This window comes from Aristolochia californica, unplaced genomic scaffold (genome assembly GCF_029961685.1).
Source record: "Aristolochia californica isolate CCGP_79_NKW_82.1479 unplaced genomic scaffold, dmAriCali1.0.hap1 SCAF_14, whole genome shotgun sequence".
NCBI classification, from domain to species: domain Eukaryota; kingdom Viridiplantae; phylum Streptophyta; class Magnoliopsida; order Piperales; family Aristolochiaceae; genus Aristolochia; species Aristolochia californica.
The window spans coordinates 25,908,844-25,922,701 of NW_027181815.1; the positions used below are offsets into that span (position 1 = coordinate 25,908,844).

At 38.4% G+C, this 13,858-nt stretch overlaps 1 protein-coding gene across 1 annotated transcript in view; it reads right to left on the reverse strand.

Annotated features, from left to right (window-relative positions):
- Positions 1–429: 429 nt before the first annotated feature.
- The window catches only part of LOC137950556 (ferrochelatase-2, chloroplastic-like), a 31,455-nt gene continuing 18,026 nt past the window's right edge, over positions 430–13,858 (reverse strand). Inside the window, exons 5-11 of the mRNA XM_068797098.1 lie at positions 9,661–9,762; positions 3,582–3,685; positions 3,298–3,424; positions 3,055–3,207; positions 2,136–2,236; positions 1,685–1,886; positions 430–1,200 (exon numbers count right to left, since the gene is read on the reverse strand). Coding sequence (XP_068653199.1) covers positions 976–1,200; positions 1,685–1,886; positions 2,136–2,236; positions 3,055–3,207; positions 3,298–3,424; positions 3,582–3,685; positions 9,661–9,762 — 1,014 coding nt within the window. The 3' untranslated portion in view covers positions 430–975. The remainder of the gene's footprint in view (positions 1,201–1,684; positions 1,887–2,135; positions 2,237–3,054; positions 3,208–3,297; positions 3,425–3,581; positions 3,686–9,660; positions 9,763–13,858) is intronic.

Consider the following 13,858-nt stretch of genomic DNA (forward strand, 5'->3'; position numbering starts at 1 on the left):
TATTGGAAACAACATTGGAAACATGGGATAGCACAACTAATATAAAGCTTCAATACAACAACCTTACCACAGCAAGTTGTGACATTAGTAACTAGATGTCACGTTGTAACTTCATGTCAAAATTAGCATCAATCATTAGGAGAACATATTGAACTAGCTAGCATGTGTTCCGAACTCGGAAGACAAATCCAATCCAATAGATTGCAACTCTAGACAAAATTATATTTGGGCCTACATTCAAATTCTTATTTTCACTAACTATTTTGTAAAATAATAATGGTTAAATTCTTATTTTCTTTTCTTTTATAGGGGTTCCAAATAGACCCCTAAGATCAACATCAATTCAACTGATCGTAAAACCTATTTGAACGTAACCCAACTGAACTATCAGCCCCAAGCACCTCACCGAATCTGAAAAAAAAAGTTAGGTTTAAAAGCATTACTCTTAAATTATGAGAGGAACAACTCTCGTTGTCAGATCCTCTTCACATAATATACATTGTTTGGGTACAAAAATTTCTTATGGCAAATAAGCTGAGTTACAGATAATCCTTGGCATAAGCAGGTCAATTCTAGAGAGCACAAGGAGAAGCATCCCTCCCCCTTCCTTCTCTTCTTTTCTATTTTTTCAATCTGAACCAGTTCCTTACAGATCTCTTTTCATCAAATGGGGATTTGTTGCAGAACAAAATGTGTACCTTAACTGAATGCAGGAGCGAGCATTCTGAAAACCCGATACATATTCGGATTCCCACAATCCGATCTGTATCGGGTGTTGTATTTTATATAATGTATGTAGCACCAGAGGCTGTATGTAGCAATCTTCATACATTATTACTGGAGTCCATATGATATTCACTATCAATGACACTTTGGAGATCATAAGTTTAGACACTAGTAGAAACAACTAACACTGACAAAAGGCCACCTTCCTTTATGCTTCATTTCTTGTTGTGTAGCTTGGAGAGAAGGTTCTCAACGGAACAATTGCAAATTGCCCCACTGATGCAGGAGCCCTACACCAGTTGTCACTTCCAAGACCACCAAAACAAGTACTGCTAGCATGGCAGCCCGACCATTCCAAGTTTCAGCACTTTCCGTCCAACCCCACTCCCAAACTGTCACTAGTGATGGGAGATCTCTGCGTTGCGAATCATATGCTGCTAGTAACTCTTCAACACTGCCCAGTGGAATAAGTGACTGCACCAAATGCCAGTGTTACAAATCATTCAGTTTCAAAATGCACCCAAGCTTAACGACAAAGGGCTAACAAATATAGATGACAGACAAATAACTAGATGTCATTCGGGCAAACCAAGAGCAGAATTTGCTACTGACTCGAAAAACGCATTCACTTTAGGAGAGATATATATGAATTCACATTGGCTAGAGCACGACTCACAAGAACAGCTTGATGTAACCATTCCTTGGATGTTGTAATATCATGTTTGTCATCATTTCTTAATTTCAACAAAAAATATGCAATATTCAGAAAAAAAAATTAGAGACAGGAAGGAGGCTGGGCTCAACCTTGGCTGCAACCATCTTTCTCTTATAAAGAAAAGATACTTTGTTCACAAGAATGTCATTTATTTCATTATATTTAAGAAAATAAATATAACAAAATCTGCTAGATAGATAGATAGATAGATAGAGGGAGAGAGAGAGAGAGAGAGAGAGAGACCTGACGAGCTTCCAGGTTGGAGACAGCCATTGCTCCTACATATGGAAGGCTCTCTATCACCGCATCTGCTAAATCGGAGATGAATGTTGGCTCAGTTCCTAGGGCTGGAACACGGCGCCACTTCTCTATGCCAGATTTTAGAGCCAAGTCTTTGTACTCTACATCAATTTCTTCAAGAGTTTCAATGTGCTCACTCACGAAGCTGCATATTAGAAGTATAAAGCAAAAGTTGTGAATATTCTGCTTTACATGATATAACTATACATGCTTCTCTTTCACACCAGGAATCAGGACAGCCTAGTTCTTTGCGGTACTTGATTTGTGGTACCTTTAATTCCTCTTTTCAGCCTGATTACTGATGAAATTTTCCAAGAACCTCCTGCTCAAATTCTATTAAACCTCTAAGATCATCCTAAAAAATCAAAAGAGTTTGAAAGAGGACTCAGTAGACCTAATCGGAACAGCAAGCATTCTTTTCACTCCCTTCCCGCCAAGCTCAATAATTGTGTCATCAGTGTACGGCTTCAACCATTCAACAGGTCCAACACGGCTCTGCAAAAGTAAGAACACCAATATGCTAAAAATTTGTGGCAAAAGAAGAACAGAGAAAACATAGAGGTGGCCAAGTTGAATTAGATCAAGTAGATATTACGTGAAAGAAGATTGAAAAGATTTTTTTTTTTTAAAAAAATGAAAATTGAAGAGATTGTCAGAAAAAAAACAATATTTCATGTGCATGGCATTAGCAATGCTTCAGTTTTTTCTGACTGCAAGTGGCATAAAGTGCCAGTGTATTGGATTTCATTTCAACACTTTCTCTTTCTTCTATAAGATCCGGGTTCTATATACCATCACTGTTTTGTGCAATCTGCAACAATGGCCAAAATTATTTTTGCTCCAAATGATTGTTGGTTTGGAGTATACTAGAAACAATTTTTTGCAACATCTATTAGGCACTAGGACACCAAAACGTTTTCTTTCTAGCTCTAGATAGATATAAGCAGATTGGAGAACAGATGCAGAATAGATAAGTAGAAATCATCCTTCCATTTATCAGATTCCTTATAAACTGAAGCCTAGACTACCTCTAGCTTATAACAATCACCACAGGCTTTCATATTTCCCCCTGTATCCCACCACAGTATTTATCCCAGATTCTAAATGAGTTCAGGCCAATGTTACTTATGATGCTCCATACTTTAAGAAAATACCACGGGGTAGATATCGGGATTTGTCAAATGCAATCTCAACCTCAAGTGACTTGGACTTATAGGCTGTGCCCACTATAAAACAATTATTTGTTAATATTTTGTGTGCACTTCTTACGAAATATTTATGCACAAGAAATTATAATTAAGAACAAAACGCACCTGATAAGCTAGTGTATATGCATTTGTTATCTTCCGCTTCTCTAATTCTTCTATAATCAAATCTACACACTCCTCCATCTCTGCTTTGTATGGGTCACCAGCTTCTTCCACATATGCAAGTGGAACTCCATGAGCACTAAAAAATATCATAACCTAACACACATTTTCAAGTCAGAAATTAAATAATCTCACTATTGTGGCCTCATAAAACAAAATTGAAAAATATGTGCAAAAGTACATTACTTCTTCAGGCAAATCAAATTTTTGTAATTCTTTCTCAATTAGATCTGCCATTGCCTTGATGTACCCTTCACGTTGGTACCATGAAGGTATTACTGTGTGTTGCATGTTCACGAGATACTCATCTTCCCTAATTATCCAAATATAAAATAATATAAAGTTCTCAAACAGAAATCAAAACAGCACAAAAGATAGTTAGATAGCAAAAAAATTTGCAATATAGTGCATAATTAGTATGAAATATGATTTTTATATCACATGAGTCAGATAGTTGTGAGACTCATTACTTGAATATATTCTCCAACAAACGAAGACTTGACCCACTGGTTGAAATTGAAAACTGAGGATACAATGGAAGCACGACAAGCTTTGTGATCCCATCCTTTTTAATCTGCATGAGCAAGCAACAATAATAAATAAATAAATAATTTAAATGGAAGGAAATTTATACCATTCAAGCTTCAATCTGCAACCTGAAGCATGCACCAAAATAATTAAGAGAATACTCAAGAACTGGTTGAAGACAGGCTGACAGTCACATTGAACTACCACGATCAAAGTATAGAGCATGTATGACAAAGTTTTGCATCCGCCCTTTCTACTTGGTTAATTTTGGGTCATGAAAACTTAAGCCACACCTGAACCTGTGCTTAGTGCAGGTATCCAATTTAAAAATTGACAATAGACCTACATTGACTAAGTAGAACTTGAGGCCATTTGGCAAAAAGTAACAAGATGCCACCTAAAAAGGTTTTTGGCTTTAGCTCAAGGTTGCAATATCATTGGAAATCCCATGGCTTTTATGATAATAATAGAGTAACTTGTTGAGCTAGTAATTGCTTAAATTAGTATAATTGACATAGCCTTCCAGCAATTCTATGACTCAGTCAAAAGAACACAAAAGAATGGAAAACAAAAAGTTGAAAAATTGAGGAGAAATAAGAGAGAAAAAGAAGAAATAAAAAGAAGATGAGGGAAGAGAGGGACTGCAATGTGCAGTCTGCTTGTTAGGAGTCAAGGATCAACCCCTAATTCTTTTTGTTACTCCCTCTTAAGTGAATAATTTCAACTGGATTAAAATGCCCCTCATAAGTGAACTTCTACGCCTTTCTCTCTCTTAACTAAATAATTACAACTGGAGTAAAAATGGCCCCTCGTAGGCAAACTTATACATCACGTACAAAAGGGCCTAAAATAAAAAGGAAAATTACACTTCTGATGACACTAAACATATACTAATTTCTGGGCAGTTTTAACTATTATATTTCTGAACTAACCACCTATGAAATTACTGAAAGAAGCAAAAAGAAAGGAAGAATGGCTGCTGAAAAGAAGACAAGCAAGAGAAACATGACTTCCAAGTGAAGAATTTTTAAATGCATTTGAGACTAGGCATGGTGGTTGTTTCGACTACCTACTAGCTTAATACCCAAGTTTGAGTGAGTCATTGTGGGGCATTTAAATTTAATTTATTGAAAATTTACCAAGTTCTGCAAAAAATAAAAAATAGAAAAATCAGATTTTTACTGAACTAAGATAAAAGCAGCCCAAGCTATGCACAACGCACATCAAACTCAAAAGTGTAAAATGAAGCTGCTCTTTGGTTGCTCTCAAGCAACTCGATGTGCATCATCGAAGTGTTAAGTTGTTCAAACTGTCTGGAAAAGAGAGATTGTGAAGGAAAATGGGCAAACCACTAAAAATTAAGCTCCTATTGCCATAAAACAGCTAGTTGGACCTTGAGCTCTATAAGTAATTTTGTGGGAAAAAACAATCATTTTAGAGCTAAAATTCCCCATTTCTGTCTGCATCTCAGATGTACTACAACTGGCAAATCAATTCTTAGTGCTCCAACAGTATACTCCTTCACATTCTCATTCAAACTCTCTTAGAGATCATAGCTTGTTCCCATTGCACAAAAAAACTATTACTTGAATTGTTTTCCATTGCATTAAGAAACTACTATTTGAATTGTTTTTAAGTAATGTGGCTGAATGATCCCTTGAAACAAGCAGGATTTCCTTTTGAAGATTCTTTAAGAGAAAGAGTTCTTGAAGGTTTAGTGCAAGCAGGATTTCCTTTTGAAGATTCTTTAAGAGAAAGAGTCCTTGGAGGTCTAGTGCTCCGGGGATAAAGCATGTTGTAAGTGTTGTTTGTGGGAACATAAAAATCCCACAGGATTTCTTTTAGCGGAATCTTCAGTTATATACTTGAGCAAGTACTTCAGTTTATCCATTTTCAGAATATTTGAAAATGGCAGGCAACCTGTTACACATGTGATGCATTTAGGATTAGCCATGAGTACCCTTTTATACTGTAGCAAAAAAGGCTGACTGTTGTTAATGGTTGCAGAAACTGTCATGAATATGATATGAATCGTCAGATTGATGGTTACAGATCTGAACTTTTTTCTTATCCCAACCCTTTGACGGTGACAGAACGTGCATTTGCAATATTAAAGGCACTAAACAAAAAAAAAAAAAAAACCACTAGGAAAGAAGAGGACAGAAGATACATAATTGAGAAGAGCTCTCTAGCTCTCTCATAGACTTTCCTCCGAGAGTTTCGTTCAAAGCTGTCATGTTTCCTCATCTCAAGTGACAGAACAATTTTTGAATCCTTCTGAGATCCACAACTGGTTGCAACATCCATTTCTCTGCAAATTTCTGAGTGTAAGGACTCGGTAATGGTCCTCTTGAATTCATGTTTTGTTCTTATCAAAGTGCACTTATAAGAACATGTACAGTTTGATGTATCTTTGGAAGTGATTGTCAAAATCTCCTGCACATAAGGAAGCTTATCTCTTCCAAAGGCAGTGAATTTCATGCACCAGATTGACCTTTAACATCATTTGAAGTACTATTTAACATTATTTAATTTTTGGGGTGAGTAAAGTTCTGACTCGTAAAGAGCTGTCAGCTAACTCTTGATTCAATTTCAATGGAGCTTGATTTTTCTGTTGCTTTGAGTTCATTGAATTTCTGAAAATTTTGAAAAAGATCGTCTTTTTGGAACATTAGAATGAAAAACTTCAAGACTTGATGGACAAAATTGTCAAACCTGACCCATTTGGCAGGAAGAACTTCACTAGGTGACAGAAGAAGATAGAATACAAACTGACTACCCTAAATTTTATTGATTCTAACTAACACACCTGTAAAAGTGTAAAATTAAGAAGAAAGAGAGCAGAGAGACTGAAGAGAATGCATGAGAGAAAGAGAGAGTATGGCAGTTCTGGCATTTGTTGAAATATCTGAAATCGATCTCTCCTGTACTAAATATCACAAAGTGTAAAATAAGGTACATGAACAGAAATACCCCTCTACACTTAACTCCTTATATCTCCCTAATTATAACACAAAAAAAATTGAAGATTGAACCAGATAACTGTCATATGAAGCTCAACACTTTCCTACTCTAAAAAGATAGTAGAGTAAGGCAAAAAGACCTCCTTTTGGTGACTCTCATGATCTTGAACGTGGTAGATCAGGTTCTATTCAAAACTTTTCAGGATGATTATCCATGTCATGGGAAGATCCTAAGTGATCCTAAGTGCTTTGAACAATAATTTATTTTACATTTACTCGGAAATTAAAAATCCTAAATTTTTATGGTAGATTTTCGAGTAAAAAATATGGAAAAAGAAAAACATAAATCAGAAGAAATATACTTCATGAGAAATTATTTTTTATTATAAATTGGCAGATGAAAAGCACGTATAGATCAAGCACATGAGGTGCAAAATATAATGGCTAATCAAATGCACAAGCACTGCCATCGCTTTGGCAAGGCGGAGGACTAACCAAATTACTTCATTATGCATCAATAATGAAGTAACGTCAAATAGAACCTCCATTACTAACGCTCTGATTAGTTTCTATGCCAATTTATATTCGGAGGAATGTCTTGACAGACTAAACTTCAGCGCCTTCGGTTTGCAAAAATCTCCCCTAATCTTGCCTCTCTCCTTGAACTGCCATTCTCCACCAAAGAGATTGAGAATGCTGTTAAGGGTTTCGCAAATGACTGTGCATCCAGCCCTGACGGCTGCAACAGGGAATTGTATAAGAGATGCTGGCCGACAATTAAAGATGATGTGATTGCTATGGATCAGAGCTTCTACCACAGCGGCATAACGTACCAATGTATGAGAGCTTCTTTTAAACGCTTGTGTCCCAAAGAGCACACATGGAACACCCTGGGGACTTCCACTCTATTAGTCTTGTATCCAAATCCCATAAGATCATTGCTAGGTTGCTAGGCCACAGACTCAAGGTCACCCTCCTTGTGGTTATATATCATGGACAAGGCGCTTTTATAAAAAGAAAAAAACATTCTATACTCTACCATGGCTTCTCTCTTTGGTTTGTTTAAGATCACATCTGGACAGAAGATCAATTGGCAAAAAACCACGTTGATGGAATATAATATCAATCAGAGGAGCTTCGGATTATGGCAAATTACTTGGGATGCTCATTAACCTCCCCCCCAACCACCACCACCACCTATCTCAGTCTACCATTGTTTGATTGCCGTCTTCAGAAGAACTTATGGGTTCTGAGGATTGAAAAGCTCGAGAGAAGACTTGGTACTTGGAGGGGAAGGTTGCTCTGTATGGCGAGCAGAATTATCCTCCTTAACTCTTGCATTGTTGGCCTTCCCAATTATTTTCTATCATTCATATCATGCCCAGTGTATTGAAAGCATCAAGAAGTGATTCCAGTGGAGGGGTACCGGATCTGATTTCAAGTACCATCTCGTGGGCTAGAGTGAGGTTTGTCTTCCTAAATCTCGAGGTGGATTGGGGATTCGCCTCATTAGAGAAATGAACTAGGCAATGCTCCTAAAATGGATATGGAAGTTTCACTCCTCCACAAATTTATGCAGAGCAATGGTAGCTACAAAGCTTCATTTGGGGATCCTTGGTGGTCCACTGGTGGAAGAAGACACTGCTTATCTTCGATCTGGAGATCTCTCTACCTTCTCCTCCCAATTTTTGGAACTGCAATCCACTACTATGTTGGAAATGGCTCGAAAATTAAGTTCTGGAATGACTGATGGATTGGAGATGGACCTTCAAAGGATTCATTTGTCAGTCTCCTACAAATTTCCAGCCATTGTAAGTTATCTATTGCTGAAGCATGGGGTACAAACTCATGGAATCTTCAATTTTGGTGGAGCTTAAATGATGTGGAAGCTCTTGATGCTTCCCATCTAATTGATTGCATTGGAGCTACTAGAATTTGAAGTAATAGGAAGGACAAGATGATTTGGATGCCTGATAGGAATGGAGTATTCTCGGCCTCTTCGGCATATAACCATATTAATGGTTGGACTGCCAACTATGTGAAGCATGAGGTTGCTATTGCCTGGCGACTTACCTCCCCTTATAAAACCAAATTCTTCCTGTGGTGAGCCTTTCCTGCAGGAACTCATGCTTTTCTAGCAGGAACACCAACACAGCCCTTGACGTTTCTTCTCCCTCTCCTTTCTCAAACTTCTCTCCCCCTTTCCCTCCCAAATCTCCTTCTGTACATAAGTCATAGCAAATTGTCCTGGTTGAAGATGATAATAAACAAGTCTAAGTAGGGTATAAGGAAGACAAAAAATTAATTGAGACGGATATTGAAGTAAGAAGAGTAAGAGAAAGTGAGAAAAGGTAATGAAGAGAGGTTGATAACAGAGAGGAACATGATCTAAGAAAACTGAAGCAGAGATGCAATTTGATACATGGGTATTTCAATTTGGGACAAAGGGTCGGTATACGAGAAATGCTGATTACTAGAAGGATTCGAAATAACACCTCCGAAGCCAGCAATCCCAGGATTACCAAGAGAAGCGGTCCGTATTTTCAAAGACAGCGGTCCCCATCACATTGAAGGGAACTCGAAGGTGGTCATTGGTTGGTGTGAGTGTGCATCTCCTCCCCCGTGGCGCCATTGGGACATCTTTTAGGAGATTCTAGAAATTGCTTCCATATTTTCTTGTATTTGGTCTCACATTCCGAGATCTGCAAATTCGGTAGCAGATGTGCTTGCTAAGCAGGGAGCAACCCTGCAATCGCTTGTTGTTAGGGATCTACTCCCTCCTCCTTTGTAATTTTTCTCTAGTTAATATAAATACATCTTTATCAAAAAAAAAAAAATATTTATGATACCAATTGAAAGTTAATAAGAACCCAATAAGTAGATAACAAAAGAGAAACATCCCACACCAAATTCGTGTTAATTAAAATAAACTTACTTTATCTGAAAAAAGTTGAAGTTGGTATTTATAAAGTATCACACTATAAAATTACCTTTAAATCAAGCAAAGATAATTTTGTGATCCCATAAGAAAAGTTCTAAAAAAAAATGTAGTAATTACCTGCTCGATTACTTCCTCGGTAAAAGGATGCCAATAACGCATCCCAACATAAACATTTGCAGGGACATCCTTCACCCAAAGTGACTTCCTTAGCTCTTCAGCCTAAAACAGTAAGCAAAAAGTAACAGGTAAAAAATAAACCAATGTATCATTTTTTTTATGAAAAAGGAGTAAAAAACTATAAATGGTAAAAGCTAAGGTGACAATGGAGATTTGTCAAGGGAGGTATAGGGTGATGGAAAGTCAACTCCCATGTTCAGGTTAAGATGTGCACAGTAAACATATAGCTTACACTTTACTTCTTAAAGGGCAAAGATACTGCACGAGTACTCCATGAGTTTTTTCTCGATTATACATATTTTAAGAGGGCATAAATTCCAACTTGCAAGATAGGAGTCATCAATTGATGATGGATGATGCATACGAGTGACAAGAGCAAACTTGCACTCTAATCATTCATCCAATCTGCGGGCAAATTCTTCTTTTTAAGGCAAAATTTCATTGAAAAACCAAATTACGAAAGGGCAATTACCCCACCAACAAATGGTTAAAATAACACCAACCTGGTATAGTTATTCTTTTTTTTTCTCTTTTGATTCTGAGCTAGCTGCTTAGGAAAGGCTTTTTCAAATTGTGGGTATTCCTCACCAATGCAAAGTCACTTAGTGCTAACTTAGGTTTATGTAAATTAATTATCTCCAGTTATGGATGAAGTATTGAGATCACAAAAATTTTCAAAACTAATATCTCCAGTTATGGTGCTAAAGGGATTGACTATGGTGCTAACTTGATCGCAAAATCACAGAGTTGATTGTCCAAAATTAATACTTACAATTATCAAAAGTTAAAATTTTCACCGTTTTGGGAAAACCATCTGATATCTTCCATCCAATTACTCAATAACTGAACATGCTTATAAGGACGATAAAGGCAATGAAATTGTAGGATGGATTTCAGCTTATCAAAGGCTAGAACTTGTAGGAGCTTGGAGAAGAGGGTGAGGCAATGGAGGAAGGATGAGATAGTAATTGAAAGATAAAACAATGACTTTTTGTTCTGCAACTGTTTAATCTTAGGGGGTTAGTCAACATGAATTAGGAGATGAAGTTCATCCCGATTACTTAGGTCAATCAAAGAAGTCGTTAGTGGTGCACCAGAGTTATCTTCATTTGAATGGCATAGGTAATCAGGATGAAGCCACCCCAGGCTTAAACTGTGGAATCAAGAATCCGCCCATTTTTTAGAGTCATCCACTTGAAGCCGTCGGGACGCATCTCTTCCTCCCGAAATTTTTTTTTTCTTCTCCTGTTCTCTTCTCCCTCTCGTCTTCGCACTCTCTTCTCCCTTCTCCCTTCTTGGCTTCTTCGTCTTCGCACTCCCTTCTCCATTCTCGTCTCTCTTCTCCCTCTCACTGCTCTCAGCCTCCCTCTCTCTCTTTCACACTCGGCCTCCCTCTCCCTACTCCTCTCTTCTCCCTCTCGGCCTCCCTCTCCCTTCTCCCTCTCGCTGCTCTCCTCCTCTCGGCCTCCCTGAAAATTTCTTGGTGGGAAGGGAAGGCGATAGCAATCGATCACAGCCGCTTGCGTCTGATTTGACGTTATTGACAAATGATTCAACCGTTGATGCAGCAAATCAGTGGTGTGGCAATGGGAAACCCTTCCTTCTACCAGACATCACTACTCAGTTAAGGGGTTTCCTTCCAAGATCAGTGGAACACACGGGATTGTATGACTGTTGTGAACATTGCACGTGCCTCAATCCCGGGAGTGCAGTTTCCATTTTCCCATTTTAACTGAACCGCCCTTGGTGATATATTCCACTAACGAATAGAGAGTCGAATTCTCTCACTTCAACTTCCAGCTGATTCTCTGCCGAAATGCAATTATTTGCCCAATAAAAACTAGAGTTCTCCCTCTCGGTTGATTTTCCTTTTTATCGTCATTTCGCCCCATGGGTACCTTAGCAGCCAGAGAATTCCGACCGTGGTTTTGGTCTTTCTCTATATCGGAACTTTGCACGGGTGCTTCGTCAATGGCAAAGAATTTACTGTCTGGCTTGACACTACCAAAGTATTTGCCCATACACTCTTCTTTTCTCGATTAGTTTAATCTTCGTTATTTCATCTTCCATCGGATTCTTACTTGGGTTTATGTTTTCATTTAATCCCAAGGAGTATCATAAAGCTAGCTTTGTTGTCGCTTCATAGGCAATGGAATTTCTCATGTTCGAGATGACTGAGTATAGCAGATTTTGATTTTTTTTTTATGCATTAGCATTTATTAAATATTTAGAAGATATTATCCAAAGACATTCAAAAGTTTCTCTCAGAGTTGCTTGTTTTTTTTTTTAAAAAAGGTGTGTATAAACTATTAAAAGAAGAGAGAAGTACAAAAGATACAAAGGGCCTTCCTAGTGAAATGCATGCCTTAGCCTGAATGTCTATCACATGGTTGGCAAAACGAGGAATGTGCTTCCAAGTACAATTCAAAAGGGAAATTAAATTACAAATTTCTGAGTACATGTCCTAGTGACACCACAGAGGTCTGATGGAGTTTGCACACCAGTTAATGACAACATTTGAGTTGTCTTCGATGCAAAGTGGGCCCGTGAACCGGCTAGAAAAAACTTGAATTTCATTCAGCAAGCTCAAAAGTTTTGCTGTTTTGGAGTCGGAGATACCAAGAGGGCCCACAAAAAAGAAGAGGAGATCACCGTTAGCATCATGGATAACTCCTCCATATCCCGCAGGGCCAAGACAACCAAGAGCGCTCCCATCGAAGTTAAGCTTGAAGTGGCCCGATGGTGGGGGGGCCCAGATAGCCATGATCAGGGGGCGAGAGGATTGAGACAACCCAGCAACCAACTGTCAATTTCCTCTAAAGTTTGAACTGCCGAAGTTTCTGATTTCTTTTCGGTTTAGAAGCCAAATAGTTACTTGGCCCATAATGTAATCAGTCAGAATCGAATTTTTATTTCCTCCTATTTTTTTCTTTCCATAGTCCCCATAGGATATGCCCAATGCAACACGAGAGAATCGTCTTTCCTAACTTTGGGAGGCTAGTGTCAATGAGTGAGAGAATAGTGGATGACAGATTTGATGCAGCACAGTACTGGAGCCCGATTTTGTTTAAAAGAGTGGTCTAGATAGAGCTAGCATAATGGCAGAATAGGAGAATGTGATTGGTTGTTTCTGGAGTATTTTGACAGAAAGGGCAAAGGGGGTCCGGGACGAGGGGTTCCCCACCGGATTAAAGAGTCAAAGGTGAGGATTTTGTTTCTACAGGTGATCCAAATGAAATTTTTTGCTTGCGGCGGGGCAAGGAGATTCCAAGCAGTGGTCGCAAGGTGATTTGATTCAGCTGAGCATGTGTTACAGAGGAAGTTGTATGTTGAAGTAGTGGAGGACCCTTTTGAACAAGTTGTCCAAATCAAAGTATCTTGGTTGTTACTAGGATTGGCGTTGAGGGTAGGCTCGGTATGAGATTGGACACCAGAATGGCTTCAAAATCCAAAAGATGTCTTCTAAGGTTTAAATTCCATCCCCCAGTTTCAGACCACATTTCTAAGATAGAGGCATCAGTATTTCTGGCAAGTATTGAGATAGATTCATGGCCAAATTTGAGGCAGGAATGGCCAGTCCACCAATCGGACCAGAATTTTTCCATTGCCAACATAGCATTTGACTGCTTTCTTGAAGTCAGGGAGTAGTAGGATGATTTTTTTCTAGGTAGGGGAAAGACAAGAGTGTTTTCACCCCTCCATCCACCAACCCAATTGCTTGTTAGCTTTTGCAACTACTAAAGCCTACAGATTAGGTCAGGGAAGAGGTTGAATTTCCAGATTCATTTAAGGAGAAGAGCAAAATTAGTAGTGGCAGTATCACGAATACCCAGTCCTCCAAGCAAAATTGAGATGTCTGCATGCACTTATCTGGGGCTCCCCATGACCCCTGGATTACCATCCAAGTTTTCTTGGCACCCGGTCATTGAGAGACTGGAAGGGCGTTTGGCTTCCTAGAGAGGAATTTTGGTTTGCAGACCTCTTCCCATTTTACCAAGTGATAATTTTTTTCACCTTTTGGCCTTCCCCATAGAAATTTTCTTTTAAGTAGCTCAATTTTGTCTTTGATAGAAGAAGGGCATCGGAACATGGACAAATAGTAGCTAGGAATTACATAGAAGCAGGATTTTATTAGAAC